This window comes from Capricornis sumatraensis, chromosome X, assembly GCF_032405125.1.
Source record: "Capricornis sumatraensis isolate serow.1 chromosome X, serow.2, whole genome shotgun sequence".
NCBI classification, from domain to species: Eukaryota; Metazoa; Chordata; class Mammalia; order Artiodactyla; family Bovidae; genus Capricornis; species Capricornis sumatraensis.
The window spans coordinates 33,949,252-33,977,162 of NC_091092.1; the positions used below are offsets into that span (position 1 = coordinate 33,949,252).

Genomic DNA, 27,911 nt, shown 5'->3' on the forward strand with positions numbered 1-27,911 from the left:
CCAGACTCCAAGATCAGAGTGTGTGGGCCAGGTGGTTTTGCCCAAGACTTATAGGAGGAGTACATGATTTACAGTCGGAATTGTTTTGTACTCAGGGGAAATCTCCGTCACTCAGATGAACAGGAAATATTTTCTGTCTGTCTAGTTGAAGGGAAACAAATAGTTCTAATCTCAGCTAATTATTTATGAGAGAGAATGGGAAATTGGAGAATCTGTGTCTGGTCTTTCAGCAGGTTCCAGCCAGAAGGAAAAGATCTGTGTAAACAAGGGAGTCGTATACAACTCTGTGGGAGGCCTGAGAAAGAAAGGACAGAGAGCTTTAATCTAATAAATCATAGGCAAAAATGTTTTCAACTTGGTTATTTCTGTTTATTTGTTTTGTGGTAAGCCACTTCCTAAAGCATAAAAGGGTTGGAAGGATGTCTGAAAGCAAAAGCTTGGGGGAATCTCTTAACCAGCTCTGTTCTCCAGGAGCATAAGGCTGAGGTAAAATCCAGCATTGTCAGTAGCAATTTGAATGTGGAGAAAGCTTATTGGGTAGATGAGGGGACTGAATTCCTGTGGGTTGGATGCCCAAATAGAGCACCAGGAATGACAAGGGTGGGTGGAGAGACCAAAAACTAAAGGACAGTAAACGAAATTCGCTCAATCATGTCCGATTCTTTGCAACCCCATGGACTGTACAGTCCATGGAATTCTCCAGGCCAGAGTACTAGAGTGGGTAGCTGTTCCCTTCTCCAGGGATCTTCCTAACCCAGGGATTGAACCCAGGTCTCCTGCATTGCAAGCAGATTCTTTACCAGCTGAGCAACCAGGAAAGTACCAAGGATAATAAAGATAGCCTTTATCTCCTTTACAATTTTTGCAAAACGCTGGCCCTGGGGAGAAGTGACATTTCATTTATGTTCATCCTACAAAACCTACCTCTGCAAAGTTGAAGAAAAAGAACTAAGATATTTTCTAGTCAACATCTGCTGACTGTACAACCATGTAAACAATGTATAGCTGATTAATATGACACAATTTACAGCCTGTCTTAAAGATGCTTCAGCCAAGACTAAACTGTGACTGTAGCTTCACCTCTCTAGGCTCCAATTTCTCCTCTGGAAAAAAAAGGGAGTTGGCTTTGCAGGGAAGAAAAAATAATTTTCCCTCTACCCTTCTAGGTTCTTAGATGAGACCCCCTTGTAATAAAAAGAAAGATAAACAGGAGGAAAACAAGCAAGTTAAATAACATGTATTCCTCCTGTATTCATGGGAGATACCCAGGAAAACTGAGCAACTCTCCAAAATGACCTTAGTCATGTGAAGACAAAAGATGTGAGGGAAGTCAGTCAAGAGGGGGTATTAGGAAAAGCACAGTAAATAGTATGGTTTATGCAGATTTAAGTCATTTCCTTCTCTGATCAGAGCTTCTAAAGATTTAGAATTACCCTTCTCTTCCTTGTAGAGAGAATGAGTGCTAAGTCGCTCAGTCGTGTCCAACTCTTTGTGACCCCGTAGCCTGCCAGGCTCCTCTGTCCATGGGATTCTCCAGGCAAGAATACTGGAGTGGGTTGCCATGCCCTCCTCCAGGGGACCTTCCCAACCTGGGACTGAACCTGGGTCTCTGTCGTCTCCTGCATTGGTAGGCAGGTTCTTTGCCACTGAGCCATCTGGGAAGCCCAGAGAGGGGGAGATACCCATACAAATGGAGATTTCCCTTATAGGTCTTGCAAAGGATAACTTTTAACTTGTAATTTTTAACTTGCTAAAGGGTCTCTTGTAAAAGGGTAAGTCCTACTCACCTGTCAGATCTTTTCCTATGTCTGCTGTTTCTCAAGAGTAATCAACTCATGATAATCCTTATGCCAAAGAGGAATATTTTGGGGTGGCAAATTCTGCTCCCCTCCAGCTTGTAAACCTTTTGGTGGGGGAGGGGTCATGGGAAGTGAAATACTGTTTGCAAATAAAATATTACCTGGCAATTAGAAACAGATAAGGCTTTTATCTGTTATATATTTCCAATTGCCAGGTAAGATTTCATTTGTCAGTTGGACAAGCTTGTCTCTAAGGTCCATTCTAGCTGTTTACAAGTCAGTGAATTCAAATTATGCAATAAATGAAGAACAATTAGCCATCCCAAGTAAAACTTGACCTATTTTTGCAAAAGAGCATCTACTCCAGGGAAGTGGTTGAAAAGTGTGTCTATAAAATTTGTAAACCACGTTTTTCCTTTTAAAGTACTTGCAAAGAATTCTGTTGTAATTCAAATAGTTAATTCCCAGTTTTCTGCATTATAAGTTTCAGTTTTTGACATGTATGTTAACAATAATCATCTGCACTTAGAAAGCATCTACAATTTCAAAATACTTTAATGTCGTTTATCCACATAACAGTTTTATGAGGTAGCAGCTATTGTTACCCTTGTTTTATAGTTGAAAAGGAAAGTGCAAGAAGGTAGTAGACATAACTTAGTAGACATAACTACAGGCAGAACTCAGATTAGAATCCAATGTCTTTACTGTTATCTCAGCACCCTTCTTTGGGTCTTTTCTGTTGTTGTTGTTTTTTTAAATTCTTTTCCCTGTTATCTCAGCACCCTTCTTTGAGTCTTTTCTTTTTATAAAACATTCTTTTTTCAAGGCCAATTGTTTAAGTAACAGCTGTCCTGATAAAGATCTCAATGCTAAGAGTGATATCCTTTCCCTAAGAGCACTTTTTTTTTGCCTTTTCTGCACTGTATTTTTTTGTCTTATTTTATTGTTCTTGTAATTCCTTTTAAGCCTTTTATTCTCCCACTACATGTATTACCATATCTTCCCCATGTGAATAGTCATCAGTAGTTATCCATTTTCTAGTCCCACGACCAATATAAAAAGTCACCATACTCACCATGTTTTATCCGTTTTCTCTTGCTTTATCCTTAATGTCTATTTTCCAAAGCATTCTAGCTGCCATCATTACTTAATTTCAGACTTAATCTTCTTACCTGTCTCTATAGTGTTCTGCATTTAAAAAAAATTTATTGCAGTATAGTTGATTTGCAGCATTAAATAGTTGTGTACAGCATGATGGTGGTTTATCGTTAAGTCATGTCTGATTCTTGCAGCCCCATAGACTGTAGCCCACTAGGACCCTCTGTCCATGGGATTTCCCAGGCGAGAATACTGGATTGCCATTTACAGCGTAGTGATTCAGTATTTGTACAGACTATACTTCAGTGTAACTTATTATAATGGCTATAATTCTCTGCTATACAATATATCTTTGTTGCTTATCTATTTAATCTTTTAACCCCGTATTTCTAATTTGTCACTTCCCTTTCCACACTGGTAACCATTAGTTTGTTTTTTGTATCTGTGAATCTGCTTCTGTTTTCCATATATATTCATTTGTATTGTTTTTTAGATTCTATATATAAATTATATCGTTCAAGTATTTGTCTTTCTTTGTTTGACTTGTTTCACAAGCATAATATTCTCTAGGTTCATCCATGTTGCTGCAAACAGTGATATTTTATTCTTTTTATGGCTGAGTAATATGCCCTTGTGACATACACGCAATGGAATATATGTGTATATACCACATCTGAAGCCAGTCATCTGGTGATGGGCAGTAGGGCTCCTTCCATTTCTTGAACATTGTAAATAAAGATGCTGTGAACATTGGGGTGCATGTAACTTTTCATTTTTTCCATTTATATACTCATGAGTTGGATAGCTGGATCATATGATAGTTTAATTTTTATTTTTTTTTGAGGCAAGTCCATACTATTTTCCACATTGTGTTCACCAATTTACATTCCCACCAACAGTATACAAGGATCCCTTCACTTCACATTCATTCTAGCATTGGTTATTTGTAGACTTTTTGATGATAGCCATTCTGATAGTTGTGAGGTGATATCTCATTTTTCTTATGATTTGCATTTCTCTAATAATTAGCAGTGTTGAGCATCTTGGCCTGTTAGCCATCTGTATATCTTCTTTGGTAAAACCTCTGTTTAAGTCTTCTGTCCATTTTTTGATTGGGTTGTTAATTTTTTGATATTGATTGTAAGAACTCTTTGTATATTTTAGGTATTAACCCCTTGTTGGTCATATTGTTTGCAAATATTTTCTTCCTTTCAGTAGGCAGTTTTTTCATTTAGTTTACTGGTTTCCCTCACTATGAAAAAGCTTTTAAATTTGATTAGATCCAATTTATTTATTTTTGCTTTTATTTCTTTTCCCTTAGGAGACAAATCCCAAAAATATGTTGCTGTGATTTATGACAAAGAGTGTCCTACCTATGTTTTCTTCTAGGAGTTCTGTGGTTTCAGGTCTTGCATTTCAGGTCTTGTTTATTTTTGTATATAGTGTGAGGAAATGTTTTGACCTCATTGATTTACATGTATCAGTTCAGTTTTCCCAATAGCACTTGTTGAAGAATCTGTCTTTTCTCCATTGTATAATTTTGCCTGCTTTGTCATAGATTAGGTGCATGATCTCTGAGTTTCCTATCTTGTTCCATTGATCTGTGTCTGTTTTAGTGCCAGTACCATGCTTTTTGATTACTGTAGCTTTATATTATAGTATGAACTCTGGGAACATGATACCTCCAACTTTGTTCTTTATTCTCAAGATTGCTTTGGCAATTCAGGGTCTTTTTGTGGTTCCATATGAATTTTAGTGTTATTGTTCTAGGTTCTGTGAAAAATATCATGGGTATTTTAATAGGAATTGCATTAAATCTGTATATTGCTTTCAATAATATGGCCATTTTAACAATACTAATTCTTCCAACGCAAGAGCATGGGATATCTTTCCATTTCTTTGTATCATCTTCAGTTTCCTTCATCAATGTTTTATAGTTTTCAGAGTATAGGTCTTTCACCTCCTTGATTAAGTTTTTCTTAGATATTTTATTATTTCTCTTTCTAATAGTTAATTATTAATGTATAGAAAAGCAACCGATTTTTGTACATTAGTTTTGTTTCCCACAACTTCGTGGAGTTCATTTGTTAGTTCTAATAGTTTGAGGATGAAGACTTTAGGGTTTTCTATATGAAGTATCATGTCATCTTCGAAGAGTGACAGTTTTATTTCTTCCTTTCCAATTTGGATGCCTTTTATTTCTTTTCATTGTCTGATTGCTGTGGCTTGAAATTCCAATACTATATTAAATAGAAGTGGCCATCCTTGTCTTGTTCCTGAATTAAGAGGAAAAGCTTTCTTTTTAAACACTATTGAGTATGATGTTAGCTGTGTGTTTGTCATAAATTGTCTTTATTATGAGATATGTTCCCTCTACCCACTTTAATGAGAGTTTGCATCACTAATGGATGTTAAATTTTTGTCAAATGCTTTTTCTATGTCTATTGAGATGATCATGTGATTTCTATTTCCATTCCTCCTTTTGTTTATGTTGTGTATCACATTGATTGATATGTGAATTCTGAAGCATCCTTGTATCCTTGGAATAATTCCAGCTTGGTCATGGTATCTCATTCTTTCTCTGTATTGTTGGATTCGGTTTGCTAATATCTTGTTGAGGAATCTTGCATGTATATTTCATCAAATACATTGGCCTGTAATTTTCTTTTTTTTTAGTTGTACCTTTGTCTGATTTTGGTATCAGGGTAATGGTGGCCTCGAATGAATTTGGGGATGTTCCATCCTCCAACTTTTTAGGATACTTGGAGGATAGGTATTAGTTCTTCTTTATATGTTTTATAGAATTCCCCCATGAAGCTGTCTGGTCCTGGACTTTTGTTTGATGGGAGTTTTGTAATTACACCTTCATTTTTACTACTAGTGGTCACTCTGGTCATATTGTCTGTTTCTTCTTGATTCGGTCTTGGAAGATTGTATCTTTTAAGCAATGTGTCTGTTTCTTATAGGTTGTCCAGTTTGTTGGCATACAGAAGGGTCTTGTTTATTTTTTTAATCTAATCAGCCATCCTGTCTTTTGATTGGAGCATTTAGTCCATTGATGTTTAAAGTAATTTTGATAGATATGTACTTATTGCCATTTTATTACTTCTTTTCCATCGATTCTAAATGATAATCTTGCTGGGTAAAGTATACTAGGTTGCAGGTTTTTCCCTTTTAGGACTTTGAATATATTATGCTACTCCATCTGGCCTGCACAGTTTCTATGGAGAGATCCGCTGATAGCATTATGGCGATCCTCTTGTATATGACTCTGTTTTTTCTCTTCTGCTTTAGAATTCTCTCTTTATCTTTAACTTCTGCCACTTTAATTATAAAATTTCTTGATATGGGTCTGTTTGGGCTTATCTTGTTTGGGATTGTCTGTGCTTCCTGTACCTGGATATCTCCTTCCTTCTTCAAGTTTGGGACATTTTTAGTCATAGTTTCCTCAAATACATTTTTGATACCCTTCTGTCTATTTTCTGTTTTTTGGAGTCTGAATAGTGCATGTGTTGAAAAGTTTCATGTTATCTTAGAGATCTCTTAAGTTGTATTCGTTTTTAAACATCTGTTCTTCTTTCTGCTGTTCTGATCCAGTGGTTGGTATTATTCTGTCTTCCAGATCACTGTGTGTTCTCTGTATCACTCAGTCTGCTCTTCATTCCCTCTAGTGGGTCTTTTTGTTTCAGCTTTTGAATTATTCATTTCTGATTGGGCTACTTCCTTGTTAAAGTGTTCATTGTTTAGATCAATTCTTTTCCATAATTTAGTTAACATTTTTATACCAATGTTTTGAATTCTTTATCTGATAAATTATTATCTGATAATTTGTTTATTTCTGTTTCAGTATTCATTTGTTCAGGGCTTTTCTCTTGTTCTTTCAATTGTGAGTAGCTCCTCTGCATTTTAATTTTGCTCAACTTTTTCCATCTGTGTGTGCGTGCTCAGTTGCTTCAGTCATGTTGGACTCTGTGCAACCCTATGTAGCAGTTACCTATTATGGTCTTGAAAGAGTTTTCTTATGTGGGAGCATCTCTATACAGACTGATTGTGCCCAGTGCCTTTGATGGGACAACTGGATTTGATGTGGATGGGGATCAGAATTTTTCCTCAGGGTGTGCTGACAGTGATTGCCTTGGTAGGGTGTGGGGCTGGAAATGAAGGAGCTAGAGCTAGTCAGGGTATGAGGTGGGGCTTCCTCTCTGCTCAGTGGTTATCAGTGCTCTGTCAGGAGCAGGGTCTGATACCAAGTTGCTGGAGCAGAAGCCCCAAGGGTGGGGCTCAAACTGGCTGTGTTTCCTTTTTTTTTTTTTTTTAATGGCCAATGCATTTTCTTTTTTTTTCTAATTTTCTTTTTTTTTTTAATTTTACTTTACAATACTGTATTGGTTTTGCATACATCAACATGAATCCACCACGGGTGTACATAAGTTCCCACTCCTGAACCCTCCTCCGACCTCCCTCCCCATACCATCCCTCTGGGTTATCCCAGTGCACCAGCCCCAAGCATCCTGTATCCTGCATCAAACCTAGACTGGCGATTCGTGATTTTCCCTCACCCCGCACTGGGACATTTGCCTCAGAGGAGGGGAGTGGTGCAATCAGAGGGGCCCACGTGCAGACAGAGGTCTCATGCGCTGCCTGTAGAGGGGTCTGCAGCTCTACTCAGATGCAGCCTCGAGTGTGAGCCCCCTTCATCACTCACAGTTGATCACTGCACTGCCCATACCAGCCCTGCTCCCTTGTGGAACTGCTCCGCAGGTCTGGTAGGACCCGCTTGGACTCTCTGCGTGTATCAAGTAGTCAGTTGTGATAGAGCAGCTGCCCTCAGAGATCTGGGCTGCTTCTGACGTGCTGCCTGAGGAAATGTCAACCACAGCTACCACGATTCCACTGGGGCTCTGCCCCGCTACACTGAGTCAGTTCTGCGTCCCATGACCCACTCTTTTCTCTCAGTCCTCTGTTCCCTAGATCTAGTGCCATGCTGTGGCCTGGAGTGTGCAGGGCCAGAGCGTTCGCTCAGCTCAGGCTGTGGTGCATGGCTAGGTGGTCTCAGGAAACCCAGCATCTGCTAGGGCAGATGTCTTTCTGCCCTGCCTAAGGGCAAGTCAGTGAGTCCAGTCTTCTCGCAAGCAGAGTCCAGGCTTCACCAGACTTTCTATCTGATTCAGCGGTGCTCCAGACAGCTAAATGGGGCTTGTCTTCTTCACACAATACTCACAGACTGGGCTGTCCAGGCCGTGGCTCATGCTGCTCCCTCCCCAGGGCCGGTATCTGCCCATGTGGTCTTCCTTTTCCTCCAAGCCCACTCCCAGGAACACAGGTCCCAACCAGAGACTTTTCTCTCTGTCCTACCCATTATGTGGGTACCTTTCTTACAGCCTTGGTCATACAGGAGTCCTTCTACCAGTTTACATTTAGTTTTCAGTGAGGATTATTCCACACGTAGATGTACTTTTTTTTTTTTTTAATTTTATTATTATTTTTTTTTACTTTACAATATTGTATTGGTTTTGCCATACATCAGCATGAATCCGCCATGGGTGTACACATGGTAAAATAATTATTTATTTATTTTGGCTGTGCCAGTTCTTAGTTGCAGCGCAGGGAATCTTCAGTCTTCGTTACAACGTATGGGATCTTTAGTTGTGGCATGCGAACTCTTAGTTGCAGCATGTGGGACCTAGTTCACTGACCAGGAATCAAACCCAGATGCTGTGCATTGGGAGTGTGGAGTCTTAGCCATGGGAACACCAGGAAAGTCTTGTACATGTATTTTTGATATGTTCCTAGAGGGATGTGACTGCCACATCCTCTTACTCTGCTGTCTGGATCTCCCTCCTGTCCCTAAGAGTACTTTGCAAATTTTTTATTTCACACCAAAGTTCTAGGTTCTCCAGACAGTCCCTCCTCCTCAAAGCAGTACACATGCAGTTGCATTCAAACAAGTACCCTTGGGAATTGAAAGTTAAACAGCAACAAAATGCACCTTTCTGACCTCCTTTCCTTGTAGACTTAGCTGAAGAGGGGTGTGTGTGTGTGTGTGTGTGTATGTTGTTTTTGTTTTTTGGCTTTGTTTTGTTTTCTTTTGACCTGCAGAATAGTTATATTTGGCGGCCATTTAGGCAATAACAATCTGGAACCTATACAACAGGTTGAATTCTAAATTTACTTATAGTTTCACTATATTTATTTCATAGACCTAGTCAGTAAAGATTCATTTTGTACCAAAGTAAAAAACTATTCCAACTCCATCCAGGTAATCATTGTGCATTCAGATGGAACATAATCCTGCATTACAATTCTGTGGTTCTTCAATATTCTTTCATAGGACATGTGGATATTAAAATGCACTCAGCTGCCCTTTGAGTCAACCATAGTTTCAGTATCTTTTACTTAAAGGATATGAAAGCCTAGGACATTGTTGTAGAATTGGGAATAATTCATATAAGCACAACAAACTACATGAATAAAATAATAGTCCTGTACTAACAAAGAAAATAATGTTGGGACCATAACATTATTATTTTTAAAGATTGATGGCAAATTACAGTAAATGTTTCCTATAAAGCCATATAGATGTTTCTCTAACACAGGGTTTCAGGGGGCTCAGCTAGAGTGCTGCAGCTTGTTTTCAACTACATTAAATCACTTTATCAATATACTTCAGTTTTAACAAAAGCTTTTCTAAAGCTTACTGGAGACCTGACTTCTCAAATAGATTTATGGAAAGAGTTGACTATACTCATAGGTAAACTTGTTTACAGTATAAAAAATTCATGCTAAATGTTCTTGGCCATATATGTTTTATGTTTTACTCTTGTTTCATTTTAATCCTCTTCCTTGTTTTAATCATCTTCCTCTTTAAAAAACTTTTTTTAAAAAACATACCTGTGATGCCATGTAAAATGTGTCTGCCTTTTGGTCCCTCTGGCCCAGTAGTCTACATCTGACAGAGGCACCAAGTAGTTTGCTATAGAATGACATATTTATCCTCCTGAACTAGTCCTTGAAAGGCTAGAGAATCTTCCCATAATGTACTAATAATATATTATATTTTTTAAGAAGAAATAATCCATTGTAGAAATTTATCAGCCACATGTATATCTAATACTAAGGAGTGCCCAGTTATATCTTTCAGCTTGTATTATTTTTGGAGAAAGTTCAAACATTTACTAGCTTTTTCATGAAGTCAAAGGTAACTTTAGTGTGTAAAATTTCCTTTTGAAAATAAAGTGCTAGAGTCCCAGGATCTAATGCACAAGTTTGCTTGTTTTCCTGTGCATATCTTTGGCAGGCCTATAGATAATATGCACCAACCTTTTCTTAGTCTTTGCTTTTCTAATGCTAAGAGCCTTTGGTTTTATTTTTTACTCTACTTGTAGCTCCTATCCTCCGTTAGTCATTTTAGTTGCCTTTTCATATTTCCATTTTATATTCTACCAAAGGCGTCTTCACCAGAACTATACACAGATACCATCTTGCCATTGCCAGGGGTTCAGTGAGAGGGAAGAATATATGCGAAAAGTTGAATTGTACAAGATTCTTGACCACCTCAAACCTTCCATTCAAATAATATCAAAGTGGGGAAATGAAATCTTAGTATTTGGGAACATAGCATAGAAGCTCATAATTTTTAATGCTGTTTTGGGTTAAGGTACTATTTTAACTGTGGTTTAAGTACTGTGGAAAGTTAACAAATGAAGCAGAAGACAGCTTTTGCCCTTGAAAAAGCTCCTATTAAATAGGAGAGCTGTGAGAAACATGCATATATACACAGGGTAAAATAACATGCAACCAACTGTTGTACAGAAATAGAAATAAAATGGTTAGGTGACTAAGAGGCCTAAAAGAAAGAAGATGGAAAGATGACTGTTATTGTAGAAGTAACTGGAGCCGAGCCTTGAGAAACGAGAAAAATCAATCCTAGATGACCTTAAAGAGTGCCTGTTTAGGAGACTGGAATAATAGAGCGGTAAGGGGGAAATGCAGATGGTAATAGCCTATGTGCTAAATGGATAATGAAGCAATAGAGGCAGCAGATGGAGACAGTTTGGCAAGGAAAAGAAGGAGATAAATAGTTTGATAACTAGATAAAGGGGCAGTTGGGTCATTTTATTCCTTTCTTTTTATTAAAGAGAGATGTGTGGTTGTTGGAATAAGACACCAATAGAGAAAGAGACATTGAGGACGCTAGGAAGAAAAGAGATGGTAAAGGGACCAAAGTCTCTTGGGAGAAGAGAAGGGGAGGGAGATGCCTCAGAGATAAACTGGCACCAATTGTATTGCACGCTGAGTACGAGAGAGACATATTGATACTATGGAAATAAGAGGGGTTCGAAAAGGGAGCACAATATGTTCAATAAATGTTATCATCTATTATGATTATTGTTATTGCTATTATTATGCTCTGTAATGTATTTTATTTGTGAAGAAAAGTTTTAATTTGATATATATTTTCTGGATTCCTAAAATGTTTCAAAATATGTAGCAATATGACAACCCATGAGAACTAGTGCCTAAGCTGGCCACTTCTCTTTCCCAAGACCAGGCACAAGATATATGTGTTCAGGTATATGTGCTCAGACTCTTTGCAACCCCATGGACTGCAGCCCACCAGGGTCCTCTGTCCATGGGATTATCCAGGCAAGAATACTAGAGGGGGTTGCTATGCTCTCCTCCAGGGGATCTTCCCAACCCAGGGATCAAACTCAGGTTTCCCATATTGCAGGTGGATTCTTTACCAGCTGAGCCACAAGGGAAGCCCAGAAAAGGGGAAGCTAGAGAAAATGAGCTATGACCTGCCCTGCTGCCACCTTTCCAAAGTCCAGAAGGATGTGATCAGAGTAACCTACACGTAACAAATATATAACATTGTATAAAATTTATAAAATAGGCAACCCAGCTGTGAATTACCAATTACATGTCCTAAAAGTTCTGGCCAGGAGACAGTTCAGATAGCACTTGACCTTCTAATACCACTTGGAAACACATCAAAACTCTTATGACACCATATGGTAGTTTGTGTGAATGCGTGTGTAGGTTATGCATGGCAATTTATACCTTCCAACCATATTTTTTGTAACAGCTTTGTTGAGATATAGAGTTGCATGATTAGAACTTTTAAAAAGTGACAGGAATATGTACATCCATCTACAGTTGTCTCTTGGTATCCATGGGGATTGGTTCTAGGACCCTCACAGATACCAAAATCTATGGATGCTCAGTTCAGTTCAGTTCAGTTCAGTTCAGTCACTCAGTCATGTCCGACTCTTTGCAACCCCATGAATCGCAGCACGCCAGGCCTCCCTGTCCATCACCAACTCCCGGAGTTCACTCAGACTCACGTCCAACAAGTCTGTGATGCCATCCAGCCATCTCATCCTCTGTCATCCCCTTCTCCTCCTGCCCCCAATCCCTCCCAGTATCTGAGTCTTTTCCAATGAGTCAGCTCTTCGCATGGGGTGGCCAAAGTACTGGAGTTTCAGCTTTAGCATCATTCCTTCCAAAGAAATCCCAGGGCTGATCTCCTTCAGAATGGACTGGTTGGATCTCCTTGCAGTCCAAGGGACTCTCAAGAGTCTTCTCCAACACCACAGTTAAAAAGCCCTCATAAAAAATGGTGTAGAATTTGTATATGCAGTCCTCCCATATACCTTAAATCATCTCTATATAACTTATAATACCTGATACAATGTAAATGCTGTGTAAATAGTTGTAAACTTGTGTGCAGCAAATTCAATTTTTGCTTTGTCGAACTTTCTGGGATTTTTTTTTCTGAATATTTTTGATCTATGGAAACCATGGATATAGAGGGCCAACTGTTATTTACATACTATGTAATTCACTGATTTAATGTCTACAGCTCAGTGATTCTTAGTATATTTAGAGTTGAGTAGCCATCACTACAATTTAATTCTAGAATATTTTCATCATGCCAAAAATATACTTCATAGGTACTGGCAGCCACTTCCTATTCCCCCAGCCCCTGGCTACCACTAATGTACTTTCTGTCTCTATAGATTTACCTGTTTGTACATTTCATATAAACGCAGTCAAAATGTGTAGACTTTTCTTTCTGGCTTCTTTCACTTAACATAAGGTTTTCAAGGTTGTCCATGTTGTAGCATATACCAATACTTAGCTCCTTTTCATGGCTGAATAATATTTCCTTGTATGAATATAACATATTTGTTTATCCATTCATTAGTTGATGAATCTTTATGGATTTTCACCTTTTTTGGATGTTATGAATAATACTGATATATGTTCAAAGATAGATCATAGAGTCTAAATCCAATTCAAAATTCATCCTTTAATTAATGGTACAATTTTAATAATGCCATTTTATTGCTGTCTGAGAAGATGTATGTAATAGTCAATAAGCTACTCTCCTGGAATCTGAAGTCTGTCAGTGTATGGGCATAACTGTTAACACTTATAGTGTAGTGTATTTCTCAAGTGTAAGAGTAGGCTTCCCCAGTGGCTCAGTGGTAAAGAATCTACCTGCCAAGGTAAGAGACACAGAGAGAAGGAGTCAATCCCTGGGTCAGGAAGATCCCCTGGAGGAAGAAATGGCAACACACTCCAGTATTCTTTCCTTGAAAATCCCATGGACAGAGGAGCTGGGTGGGCTACAGTCCATGAGATTGCAAAGAGTTTGACACAACTCAGCTACTGAACCTGCATTCAAGATTAGTTAATGGACTTTGCTACACAATCAGCTATGTATTATCAGTGTCAGTAAAACAGAGATATTTCATTTTTGAGCATATTTTATTCACAGTTAATTCCCAAAGATCTATGTGTATAGATGACTTCAATTCTTCCTCCCACCAAACCTTGTACTGAAATGTCAAAGTAAATGATCAACAGTACTAAATAAATTATCAAGATTACTATTTTATTTTATTAATTTATTAAAGTAGCAATTACCAAGCACCTACTACATCCAAGGTTCATTCTTCCTTTTCTTTCTCTTGCCTACTACTGGGTCTAACAATATGAAAGGCATGTGTAATACACTATCTGGAAAGTGAGTGTTGAATACATCTTTTTCTTGAATGGTTCACATAAGGAAAATTATACAAAGCCACATAGATGGACAGGATAGGTTTTTTACTGTCTCCTTTTCATCTCTGAACACCTTTTGATCACTGGGAATAAAATTATTTTGCTCCAAGCACAAATATTCTAAATTTCACAATGATTTGTTACTATGAAACACTTATTATATTTGAAAGAACACAGAGAAGATGGTACTTAAATCATGAGACACACACTAGGACTAATTCAGGTGAAAGACCGTACCAAAGCCATTTGACTGTGTCTTTTAATGGTTTGGAATATGCTATAGGATGAAATGAAGGGGAACCAGGACCTTAAGGCTTATTTCTTTTTTATATCATTGAACAACATCCCCTTCCATTAAAGTGGTACTTTTTTAGCTTAGATACTTTTTATGGAATTTTCAAATGTCTTTAAAAGACTGTAAGATTGTTGTTATGGGTACAACCATAGCCTTTACCTAGTGATTTTTACACAAGGACCTGGTAGTGGAATCTTGTAAATAACCATGCATCAATCTCTTCTAGGAATGTCCCATTGAGTTTTACACAGAATCACTGAATGCAGTCTAGTTATATTAAAAAAATAAACACACTTATATGTCTAGAATATTGTTTTTTCAGTTCAGTTCAGTCTCAGTCGTGTCTGACTCTTTGCGACCCCATGAATCGCAGCACGCCAGGCCTCCCTGTCCATCACCAACTCCCAGAGTTCAGTCAAACTCATGTCCATCAAGTCGGTGATACCATCCAACCATCTCATCCTCTGTCGTCCCCTTCTCCTCCTGCTTTCATCTTTCCCAGCATCAGGGTCTTTTCCAATGAGTCAGTTCTTCGCATCAGGTGGCCAAAGTGTTGGAGCTTCAGCATCACTCCTTCCAATGAATATACAGGACTCATTTTGTTTAGGATTGACTGGTTTGATCACCTTCCTGTCCAAGGGACTCTCAAGAGTCTTCTCCAACACCACAGTTCAAAAGCATAGATTCTTCAGTACTCAGCTTTCTTTATGGTCCAACTCTCACATCTATATATGACTACTGGAAAAACCATAGCTTTGACTAGGTGGACCTTTGCTGGCAAAGTAATATCTCTGCTTTTTAATATGCTGTCTAGGTTTGTCATAGTTTTTCTTGCAAGAAACAACCTATCTTATCAGAACAACACTATTATAATCACATTATTAGTATTCAGGTATGTGTCTCAATGAAACTTTGGTTTAGTCAATAGAACCACTACACCTGATGTCTGTCACCAGTTCCTCCATCTATTTAATCTTACAGGTAGATTGACCTTTTCCTTTGCATCACCAGTTTGCCATCCTTCAACCTGGCCTGTCTGCCATTGTTTTTTTCCTACTCAGCAGTTGATGCCTGTGTTGCAACCTATAAAGAGAGTGTTTAGCTCAAACTAAATTGGTGGATATTGGTGAGACTGTGATAACTACAGTACTTCACAGCTTGATATAATCCGTGGCTCTCTGCCCTTCTTGAATTTGTGCAGGAGGCATTTGTTATTAGAGAATATGTTCTTCTAGAGCCTTCTGATATACTTCAGTAAAATAACTGATTAAATGGCAATTAAAACATGAATATTACAAAATCTGTACCCTAGTGCTATATTTTAACTCTGGCACTGACGATTTGCAAATGAAGAATCAGAGTCAACGTAAAGTTTGTCCAAAAGTATTCCACTTACCTATATTGATACAGAATTTCATCATGAAATCACACTACATATTGTTTTTTTGCATGTAATTTCCTTCTCTTTGGTTTTCCCCTTTGAACTACGTTAAGAAAAACTAATGAAATAATAAATTAACCAATAATCATTATATTGTAATCGATAACTAGTTTTGAGAGAAGTGAAAATGGAGCAGTCTATTTAGTGAAGTAAATTGCTAACAGGGAGATAACTTTCCTTTCTGATGCGCTAAGCTCTAAAAGGTTAGGGGCTGAGAAATTTTGTATCTGCAAGCTGTGAGAATTTTTCTAATACCAAATCTGCAAAAAAACTTGCTTTGCTATTTTTATTTAAATTATAGTCCACATGTTCATTCATGTTACCCTGTCTCTTTAACTACCTTGTCTTAACTATAATACCAGTTCTCAAAGGGTAAGACCATCTTCTTTTAAAATCATTTTATAGATGACATGTATATATGCTTTGTATATTTAGTAATTCTAAAAACCAGGAAACTCCAACAACACAACTTCACAAGTTTCTTTTGATTTATTGAATAACATTAAAGTGGCCTTATACAATATATGATGCTATAAAATGCAGACGAGAGAGATACTGTAGCATTTGGTATGGCTCATATATAAAGGTTAATGTCAAAAAAAAAAGGTTAATGTCCATCAGCCAGTTTTGTCCTGAGTTTTTAAAAATGACAACATCTGCATTCATTGGAGACCATTTTCAGCACCTTTAAAATACTATTTGCTGAACCTAAAACATTTTAAATTGTCTTATATTTATAATATTGTTTGCATGGCCAAATGATGAATTTTAACCAGTGATAAAAGCCCTTAATGAGGCTAGCAGTTGGATAAACTGAACATTAAGTTGAGAATAGAAGTGTCCACATAAATATAGTCTGTTAAGTACTGCTCATTGAAGAGATCTGTCTGCTCCAGGACCTTGAGAGTTAAATGTATAATCAACCCTTTATGGACCAAACTTCTGTCTCACATGGAAAAAATAACTTCCACTGAAAAATAAGGTCCTCAGTTGGTCACTTATGATCTCAAAGGGTGTATTTTATTATAAATGTCAATTTCACAAAATTATGTGTCCTGTAATACATAATTATGTTCAAAATTGCATTTGAAATCTATTATTAACAGTTAACAGTGAACATTCTTAAAATAGTTATTACTCTTGGCCTTAACAGAAAAAGCGATAATGGAGGTATTTTAGGGAGTTAAAAGCTGCAAGGCACTGGCCTCTGAATAAAGCCACTGCAGGTGTGTTTCTTAATGGGCTGTTAATTTTATAGCTGGTGAACACAAAGGACAGAGACCATGTGTGTTTTTAAACTGTGTTTGGTGTGGAAAAGGAGTTGATGGCTGAAAAATATAAAGGCGTGTGAAATAAGGCCAAATTGAGCTTGCCCTCCTGAGATGTAATCCTCCTTGCTCAAAACCAAGGCCAACTCAATTCTTGCCACTGTGCTTCTGTTCCCACCACCACATAACAAAGAATCCCAGAGAAACTTATATTAAGCCAGCACATCAGAAATAATTTGAAAATATGACAACAAAACAATAAAGACCTGATACACTAACATTCTCTCACACTAACCAGCTCTTTATAGGTTTCCTGTTTTTGCTACTAAGTCACTCAAACTTAAGAGTTTTGACTCCCTCCTCCTGCATCCCTCACCCCTAGGTTCCCAGGGTTCTTAGAACCTTGCATCTCAGTGTGTGCACTGAGGACCAAGAAACATGAGTGTTACTTGGGAACTCACAAGATCTAAGTTCTCCAACCAGGGATTGAACCTGGGCCACCGCAGTGAAAGCATCTTTTCTTCCTGGGGAAATAATTTGATTTATTGTTATCCATTCAGTTCAAGTTCAGTTCAATCGCTCAGTCGTGTCTGACTCTTTGTGACCCCACGGACTGCAGCATGCCAGGCCTCCCTGTCCATCACCAACTCCTGAAGTCTACCCAAACTCAAGACTGAAGTGACTTAGCAGCAGCAGCAGCAGCAGGTCCATTGAGTCGGTGATGCCATCCAACCATCTCATCCTCTGTCGTCCCCTTCTCCTGCCTTCAATCTTTCCCAGCATCAGGGTCTTTTCCATTGAGTCAGCTCTTTGCATCAGGTGGTCAAAGTATTGGAGTTTCAGCTTCAACATCAGTCATTTGAATGAATATTCAGGACAGATTTCCTCTAGGATGGACTGGTTTGATCTCCTTGCTGTCCAAGGGACTCTCAAGAGTTTTCTCCAACCTCACAGTTCAAAAGCATCAATTCTTCGGCACTCAGCTTTCTTTATAGACCAACACTCACATCCATACATGACTACTGGAAAAACCTTTGACTAGCTTTGACTAGACAGACCTTTGTTGGCAAAGTAATATCTCTGCTTTTTAATATGCTGTCTAGGTTGGTCATAACTTTTCTTCCAAGGAGCAAGCATCTTTCAATTTCATGGCTACAGTCACCATCTGCAGTGATTTTGGAGCCCAAAAAATAAAGTATGTCACTGTTTCCACTGTTTCCCCATCTATTTCCCATGAAGTGATGGGACCGGATGCCATGATCTTCGTTTTCTGAATGTTGAGCTTTAAGCCAACTTTTTCACTCCTCTTTCACTTTCGTCAAGAGGCTCTTTAGTTCTTCTTCACTTTCTGCCATAAGGGTGGTGTCATCTGCATATCTGAGGCTAATATTTTTCCCTGCAATCGTTATCCCAGCTTGTGCTTCATGCAGACTGGCATTTTGCATGATGTACTCTGCATAGAAGTTAAATAAGCAGGGTGACAATATATAGCCTTGACGTACTCCTTTCCCAATTTGGGACCAGTCCATTGTTCCATGTACATTTCTAACTGGTGCTTCTCAACCTGTATACAGATTTCCCAAGAGGCAGGTGAGGTGGTCTGGTATTCCCATCTCTTTCAAAGGCTTTGGCATAGTCAATAAAGCAGAAGTAGATGTTTTCCTGGAACTCTCTTGTTTTTTCGATATTCCAACGGATGTCAGTAATTTGATCTCTGGATCCTCTGCCTTTTCTAAATCCAGCTTGAACATCTGGAGGTCCACGGTTCACGTACTGTTGAAGCTTGGCTTGGAGAATTTTGAGCATTACTTTGCTGGCATGTGAGATGGGTGCAATTGTGTGATAGTTTGAGCACTCTTTGGCATTGTTATAAATAATAAATTATTATTATAGTAATTATTATATAACAATTTGTTTATATAATATATTATAATTTGTATATATAATAAGTTGCTTTATTGTTATAAATAATTATTATAAATAATAATATCTTTATAGTTTAGATTTTTTTATAAGAAATATATAATTAGATTTTTCTTCTTCATTCAGATTGGTGGTTCTTACTGTTTAACACAAATGTCTGGTTCATGACTCCTTATTTTTAATGATAGATATAGATATATGGGAGAAGGAAATGGCAACCCACTCCAGTTTTCTTGCCTGGAGAATCCCATGGACAGAGGAGTCTGGCGAGCTACAGTCCATGGGGTTGCAAAGAGTCGGACATGACTGAGAGCAACTAACACAGACACACACACACATACAGATATATGGGGCTTCCCTGGTGGCTCAGATGGTAAAGATATAGATATATGAAATTTATCTTCCATCTTCCTCATGCTTTCTAATTGACGCATCTAGTCTGTCTTCCCTTTCTTGTCTTCATTTAGAATAAGTTATTTTTATCTCAGTACTATTTTCTCTATGCTAGTTCAAAAATAAATTTTTATCTTTTAGTATTTATGCTTAAAATTACAATAAGATTTTTGAATTTATAGTAATCTGAAGTTAATTGATATTTGTACCATTCCTTAGGATAATCCAGCTTTACACTTCCCAGATAATATGTGATTTTTTTAACCTAATTGTGGCATAATTGACAAATATGGTCATATATATTTAAAGTATACATCATGATACTTGATATATATATATATTGTAAAATGGTTACCAAGATCAAGATAATGAAAACATTTATTACCTCACATCATTAACACATGTCAGCTCGTGTGTGTGTGTGTGTGTGTGTGTGTGTGTGTGTGTGTGTGGTTGAAAATACTTAATATTTACTCATAGCAATTTTCAAGTATATATTACCATATCATTAACTATATTCACTATGCTGTATATTAGAGCCTCAAAACTTTTTATAAGTGAAAATTTGTTTCCTTTGACCTATATCACCCCATTCCCCCCTCCCTCCAGCCCTGGCAACCAGCATTCTATTCTTGTTTGTATGAAATCAACTTTTGTCTGTCTTCCTTATTTCACTAAGCACAATGCCCTTCAGATTCATCTTCTTTATCCATTTATCCACTGAAGGACATTCAGGTTGTTTCCATATCTTGGCTATTGTGAATAATGCTGCAATGAATGTGGGATCCTGATTTCAATTTCTTTGGATATATACCCAGGAGTAGCAATGCTGTATCATATGGTAGTTCTATTTTTGGCTTCCTTTGTGGCTCAGCTGGTAAAGAATCCACCTGCAATAATGGAGACCTGGGTTCAAAATCTGGGTTGGGAAGATCCCTGGAAAAGGAAAAGGCTACCTACTCGAGTATTCTGGCCTGGAGAATTCCATGGACTGTATAGTCCATGCGGTCGCAAAGAGTTGGACATAACTAAGCAATTTTCACTTTCACTTTCATTTTGCATTCCCACCAACAGTCCACAAGGGTTTTCTTTTCTCCACGTCCTCACCAACATTTATCTCTTGTCTTTTTGATAATATCCAGCCTAACAGGAGTAAGGGGATATCTCACTGTGATTTTGATTTGCATTTCCCCAGTGATTAGTGATGTTAAACATCTTTCATATACCTATTGGTCATTAATATATCTTCTTTGGAAAATATATATACTCAAGTCCTTTGTCCATTTTTAAAAATTGGATTATTTGCATTTTTGTTATTGAGTTGTATGAGTTCTTTATATATTTTGGATACTGATGCCTTATCAGATACACTTCGCCTTCCATCCTTTCCCTCTAACCCTACTTCCAGCTGCTTCTACCTACATACACATACCCTGCACCTTAGCTTTATAGAGTCTCTCTTTGTTTGGGTTCAAGCTGTTCCTTTCACATGGAAAATTCTTCCCCACAAAAAATTCTTCAACTCTGTTGAAATCCTTTCTATCCTTTAAGGCTCATCTTGAGTACCACTTCCCATAAATATGCTTTTCTGATTCACTCATTTGTTTATTCATTGAATAAAAATGTACTGACCACAGAACTACATTCTTCTGGTTCCTGGAGATAAAGCAATAAACAGAAGAGCCACAGCCTCATAGACTTTATATTCTATCAGGTGAAAACAGGTGATAAACAAGAAATAAGTAAAACACATGTTATACTAAGTGGTGATAAGTGCTAAGAAGAAAATAGAAGGATATAAAGGGGGTTCAGACAGCCAGGAATGATGAGTATCCTCTGATCAAATACCTTTCCTTATTTTGTATACCCAATGCAAGTATTTTCCTTTACAATGTGGATATTTGCATATTTGCCCTATTTTTCTATCTTATATTCAAAGTTCCTTGAGAGCAAGAACTTTATTTCACTCATCTTTGTATCTCCTTTACCATCTGAGCCACCAAGGAAGCCCATCATAAAGGAGATATCTCCTGGGGTTTCCCTGGTACCTCAGCTGGTAAAGAATCCACCTGCAATGCAGGAGACCCTGGTTCAATTCCAGGGTTGGGAAGATCCCCTGGAGAAGGGAACAGCTACCCACTCCAGTACTCTGGGCTGCAGAATTCTATGGACTCTATAGTCAATGGGATCACAAAGAGTTGGACATGACTACCTTTCACTTATAGCTGTATCTCCTATACAGCTGTATGTAGCTCCTACAGCTACCAAGACAAAGTTCAGTAAATAATGGTTAAAATGACTCAAATGATGGAAATAAGCGCAATAGTACTTAAGAGGAAGGAGAGACTTATACAGTGGTTGGTTGGGAAAGACTCCTTGGAGATCGTTAATTTGGATAAGGTTTTACAAGATGGGTGGGGTGAAAAAGAAGGAAGAGCTGAGTAAGTCTGATTTGATATATATGTTCTTGAAAATCTAAAAATCATTGTTTTATCAACTGACTAATATTATGAATAATTTTCTTTATTTTTAAAACCAGTGTTTCAGAAGGGACGGGCAATAGACACTGGAGAAGTTGACATTGGTGCACAGGTCATGCAGACCATTCCACCTGGCTTATTCTGGCGTTTTCAGATTACTATCCACCATCCTATATATCTGAAATTCAATATTTCTTTAGCCAAGGACTCACTGCTGGGAATTTATGGCAGAAGAAACATTCCACCTACACACACTCAGGTATTTGATATTGTAGATATTTCTTGACCCTTTCAGAGAGTGGCAGGATAAATAGTTCAGGGTTTGTGACTTGCAAAGTATCTGGGAGTCAAAGGTGATGGCAGACAATTTTGTAATGAGCAAATATCCAGAATAATCACAGTCAAGCGAATGAAAAAAAAAAAAGATGCTATTGAGCAATAACAACTAGAATTTAGCAAAACAGATTCAAAAAAGGAAGTTTAAGAAAATATTCTTGCAACTGAAGTTCTGCTTCCTGGAACAGGATGGTCATGAGCCTTCCCAGCCCCCTCCTCTTTTTTAGTCTTGGTGCCCACCTCTCCACTGATTCCATACATTCCTGACCTGTTGTCCCAATAAAGGAATACAAATCAAGAGGAAAATGAGTCAAAAAGGCATGTTTTGTCTTGTAGGTAAAACATGTTCCTTATTATTGTTAAGAAAAACTTAAATAGGTAAAACCTCTATGGTTTACAAGACCCTTCTAGAAACCTTTGGCACTTCATTTCCCTTCATTTCTTTCCCTTATCTCTTCCTACACGAACCCATTTGAGGCCCTGCTCCATCTAAGTAGCATAAGGAATGGTAACCATCCTGGGCTTGGGATACCTGTGCCATGTTCTTGTCCGATTAGGGATAAAAGAAAAGAGGACAAGGTCTTTGAATATTTCATTGTGTTATCACAAAAGTAGTACATTATGGTGAATGTTTGGACTATTCATTTATTAGTTTTCAAAACTAAAAAACTTTAATTTGTAATGATGATCATGGTAACATTTCAAGGGAAATGTCTATTTTCAAGTATCTTCTATCAGATACTTTTTGTAAAATATCAAGATTCTCTTGCATAATACCAAATAAGTCTTCTATATCTTGCTTTATTATTTTTAAACAATTATTTTTAATACTCTAAAACTGAAGGGTTGGTAACATTTATAAATATTGTGAAGGGTTATTTTGTTTTCAGAATTAATAATATGCTTTGGGGTTTAGATGTACTTAAGAATGAATTGCCTCTTTTCCCACTCTGCCCACTTCCAGAGCAAAGAAGTATGAAGTATCATAATTGACGTGAGAGATGTTTATCAGTCTAGAGGTAAAAGTCGTGGCTCATATCTATGTTTGCATTTGTTCCAGTTTGATTTTGTAAAGCTAATGGATGGAAAACAACTGGTCAAACAGGACTCCAAGAGCTCTGATGATACCCAGCATTCTCCTCGGAACCTAATCTTAACCTCACTGCAGGAAACAGGTTTCATAGAATATATGGACCAAGGGCCTTGGTATCTGGCATTTTACAATGATGGAAAAAAGATGGAACAAGTATTTGTGTTAACTACAGCCATTGGTAAGCTGCCTTGCCTATGATTTTGAATCGACAGCATAACTCCAGAAAGACACAATGATGAAAGCGATACAGATGTTATTGAAGCTTATTGCTCGTTCTGTCTTAAAGTCATTACTCAGGATACGTCACAATGAGACAGGTTTACATTGTTGTTGTCAGTAATGTTGTTTAAATGCAGATTAAGATTTTTAAAATGCTCCATTATTTGCGGCTATCTTAGGATACCTGCCATGCTCCTTTTTATATGTTTTCAACAGGAATAATACCCTGGATAACACTATTACTGAGACTACATAGATGAAAACCTTCATGAAGAAGGGAAATAAGCAAGAGAAGCCCTGTTAATTCAAGTTCTATTTAAAAAGAAAAAGCAAATAAATACCTTTTTGAAATGGAAAACCTAGCATCAATCCAGTTCTTCTTTAGAACAACTGATTCTGGAAACATTAAGATTGCAAAATACAACCTGAGCATAGAGAAGAGTCTTAAGGATAATAACTTGGGTCATTCAGAGTTCTTTCTTTAGAACTGTTTAGTTTAAAAATCATCACAATGACTTGTTCACTGCACTCAGAGCCTATTAAAGAATGTTCTTTTCAGTACAATGTCTACACACACTCTTACTCATTTTCACCCTAGTTAATCAGAGACAGCTCACTCTTGTCATTTTGGGAGGTGAAATCATTCGCCTTTATATAACCCTTTGTATGAATAAAGCTGAGCTCTTTAGCAAATTTAGAGCCCTAAGAGTATACAACTCATAGACACAGTATTTTACTGTGTGAATTTTCGTGAAACACATGTCTTTTAAAAGAAGGGAAAATATTTTACAGCTGTCAGTTTTCTATACAATTCTCACCACTTTATCCTTTAGTTAACCTGTTCTACCATATGTTTAGGATATCATGTTGATTGTTAATAGATATACCATCTGCTCTTTATAACAATTATATTCTATTTTTACTTGATGCTGAAGACCTTTTGTCAGTATAAAATGGTATTCCAGCCACAGATTATCAAAAACTTGCCTCTAAAGTAATCAGAAAGGCAATAAAAATGCACCAATGATTTTCCCCTTAGAGAAAAGCTCCACTGATCTTACATCTTCAAAAGACAAAGTGTTTGTTAAATTGTATATATATATATATATATATATAAAATTTTTTTTAAGTCATGACACTGTTTTGCTTCTCAGAGATTCAGTAGGGGCAAATTCAACAATTGCATCTTTCATGATATTTGTCCACCAAGACTCAGTTTTGATAATGCAAACTAATCAGATATGAGAGATTGAGTTTCTCCTAAGAAATCAGAGCAATTAGAATACTGAAAATATTTGTGAAAAGGATTTTCTCTCTTGCTGTTATCCTTACCCCTAAGTTCAAGTTAAAACACTAACCAAGCTATTAACCTTTCAAAAATCAATAGACCCAGAAACACACTTGGAGTTTTTTTCATGTCCCTTAATTCCTTTCCCAAAGACCCTAACCTTTGAGATATAATTTCCTATTATCCAGAGATTAAGCTCTTAGTTTCATATGCAACAACATATTTGCTTCTTCCTTATGCAAGTCTGTTTCTTATTTCTCCTACAATTTCACTTAAAGAGAATTCAAGTAAATTTGCCAAAATGTGAAAGGTATATAAATTATTTACTCTCAATTCTCCCCATTATTTTTATGTTTTTGTAATTGTTAAAAGAGGATGATATATTTGTTCCTTTGTCTATTATGTGGTAATATTATAATCAGTTGGATTGATCGTAACTATATTTGGTCTGCTCATAGGGATCAAAACAGCATAATAACCATTTATTGAGTGACTAATATAGGCGAGCAACTAGCCTGTATTACTATATGTTATTTTCTAGTTTCATGGACAAAGTTATGAATAAGCCAAAGTCTTCACCAACCAGCTCAATAACATGATAATATATACCATTAATGGGGTGTCATTCTGCCCCAAGCACTCTACATTCAGTTATCTTGTTTGATTCTCATCACAAGCCTAGCATAGGTATAGTGGTACTTATATTACAAATAAGAAATCAGAGACTTGGGATGAGTAAAGAAGTCTCACAGCCAGCAAGTGGCAAAATTGATATTGGGGACACTCAATATCTCTGATTCCAAGCCCCTGCTCTTTAGAACATTCTCATTCCATAGGATTATTCATTAGGTTTGGTTTCTCCCATGAGAAAATCTGCCAGAAGCAAAACCCATCATCAGCGCAGATGCAGATCCCAAAGCTCTAGCATAAGAACAGGGTTTTAATCATAGAACTTTAAAATAATTCTCAACTCTAATGAACTGGTGTCTAGGAAGTGATTCTGGAGTAAGATTTAAAAGATAGAAGACAAACTTCCTGCAGGCCATTATAAATAGAAAAGCACATTCTTTTTCATCACTAGTTATTTATGTGTTTCTGCTGTAGCCATCCTCTTCTGGAGTCCCTAGGCTATCCCAATGTCTCTTTGATACCCAGTGGAGGTGGCAGCTTCCAAAACCTCCTCCATTGCCTTCTCTTCTCATTTGCATTGCAGGTGTTAAGCTCTGTGCAGCATTACGGGCCTCGGGACAATTCTTAGATAGTCAATAAGCCAGAGAGATTTTTATTTATTTTGATAGCAAATTTTATTAAACATTTTCTCTCTCCGGTAGCTACATTCCCACAAGGCTGCTTCCATGAAGCTGTCAATACGACCTGGTATGAAATTAAATTCAAGTATATTTACCTTTGAAATTTTCCTCTATAGCCTCCTATTAACCATGCAGGGCAGGGAAAATCCAAATGTAGATTTAAGAATGGCCACTTCTTTTTGGTACAAGAAAGCAAAACAAGAAAAGAGATAATAATTGTTCCATCTCTGAATGAAAAGAAATAAGACTCTTTGTGCCTTTTTGTAATGATCTTTTAAATAAAGGTATGATTTTCTGAAAATAACTAATGTTTTAATGAGTTAAAAAGTGGTTAGCTCATTGTCAAATGTTACATTCCTGCCAGCCCAGTTTTCAGCAAATGCCATGTGTCAGGTCTTATCCAGTTCAGTTTTCTAGCACAGGGATCAGAGAACAGACCATTGTAAACTTGCAAAAAAGAATCTGATGTGTTCATATGGATGTCAGAAGAATAATCTCTGTAGATAGGATAGCCACCCAACACGGCCACTGGATTCATTCTCAGCTTCCTAAGGATCCCCTAAATGGACAAGATGCCACGTTTTTCCTCTTGCTTTTCTTCTGCCCAAGGCAGAATTCCAAGTCTAGAAGTACTAGTTCTCAATGCGTTAATTCAGTCTTCACCTGCAGGGTCACTTGAGGTATTTGTTAGAATGTAGATTACTGGGCTGCATCTTCAGAAATGGGGGCTTCCCAAGTGGTGCTAGAGGTAAAGAGTCCTCCTGCCAATGCAGGAGACCCAAGAGATGCAGGTTTGATCCCTGGGTCAGGAAGATCCCCTGGAGTAGAAAATGGCACCCCACTCCAGTGTTCTTGCCTGGAAAGTTTCATGAGCAGAGGAGCCTGGTGGGCTACAGTCGTTGAGGCTGCAGAGTTGAACACCACTGAGCAACTGAGCATGACTAATATCCTCAGAGATAGAGTCAATAAATCTGGTGTGAAGCTCGGGTATCTGCATTTTAAGTACTTCAGGTGATCCTCCTGATGTAGGTGGTCAAAAGGCCACAATTGAAGAAATGCTGTTTCTCAACTCTCATTATGAATTCTCAGAGTTCAGTGGAAGACACCAAGACTACTTACTAGAATATTTCCTTCTGATTGGAAATAGCTTATCCAAGTAAAACTAGATGAAGTAGATGGTTTGGATTGAAAAGAAAAAACTGGTGCCTATGAGAAGTATGAGTGTAATGGGCCAGAACATAAAAGTCAGGATCCAGGAGTGCTAAGTTATAGAAAATGTACGGAAAAAAGTCATGAAAAGGTGGGGTTTTTTTAAACTGCAGGAGTAAAGTATACATATCATAATAGGTCGTGGACTTGGAATTTGATGCTGTTACACTCAAATAAAATTTTAAACTAAAAACAGTTTTCAATATCATTGTCAGAGACTGATTTTTATAAAACTTTATAACTCTTCAATTAAGTTACTTAGCACAAGATTGGTCAAAGTTCTGTTGTATTGAAGATACTATGTCACCAGAACTATGTACGGGCACCTTTAAAGCCTTCTCAATTCCCCCTGAAACCTATTCTTCTCTAAGAATGGATTGAAGGGAAATTAGTGGCAAAGAACTGATAGGCATTTACAGCCAAGAAAGCATTTCTCAACAAAATGCTTAGGTTCTAGTGCTTTTCATGGTGGTGAGTTTAATATGAACACTTACTTTAAAAGCTTTCCATTGTCACTTATTAGTGAAAATGAAATACCTGATTATCATATTTAAGCTGTCAAGATAGTAGATTAAACATTTTAAGGTGATAGAGAAGACATTTTTCTTTGCTACCACCTAAATTTAAAAAATAAACAATAGACTTCATTTTCTGGGTTATATTTTAAAGCCCTTTTTGCTTTTGAG

At 37.4% G+C, this 27,911-nt stretch overlaps 1 protein-coding gene across 3 annotated transcripts in view; it reads left to right on the forward strand.

Annotated features, from left to right (window-relative positions):
* The window catches only part of TENM1 (teneurin transmembrane protein 1), a 624,193-nt gene that overhangs the window by 324,949 nt on the left and 271,333 nt on the right, over positions 1–27,911 (forward strand). For all 3 annotated transcript variants that reach the window (XM_068962599.1, XM_068962601.1, XM_068962600.1), the window contains exons 7-8: positions 21,830–22,029; positions 23,167–23,377. In XM_068962599.1, coding sequence (XP_068818700.1) covers positions 21,830–22,029; positions 23,167–23,377 — 411 coding nt within the window. The remainder of the gene's footprint in view (positions 1–21,829; positions 22,030–23,166; positions 23,378–27,911) is intronic.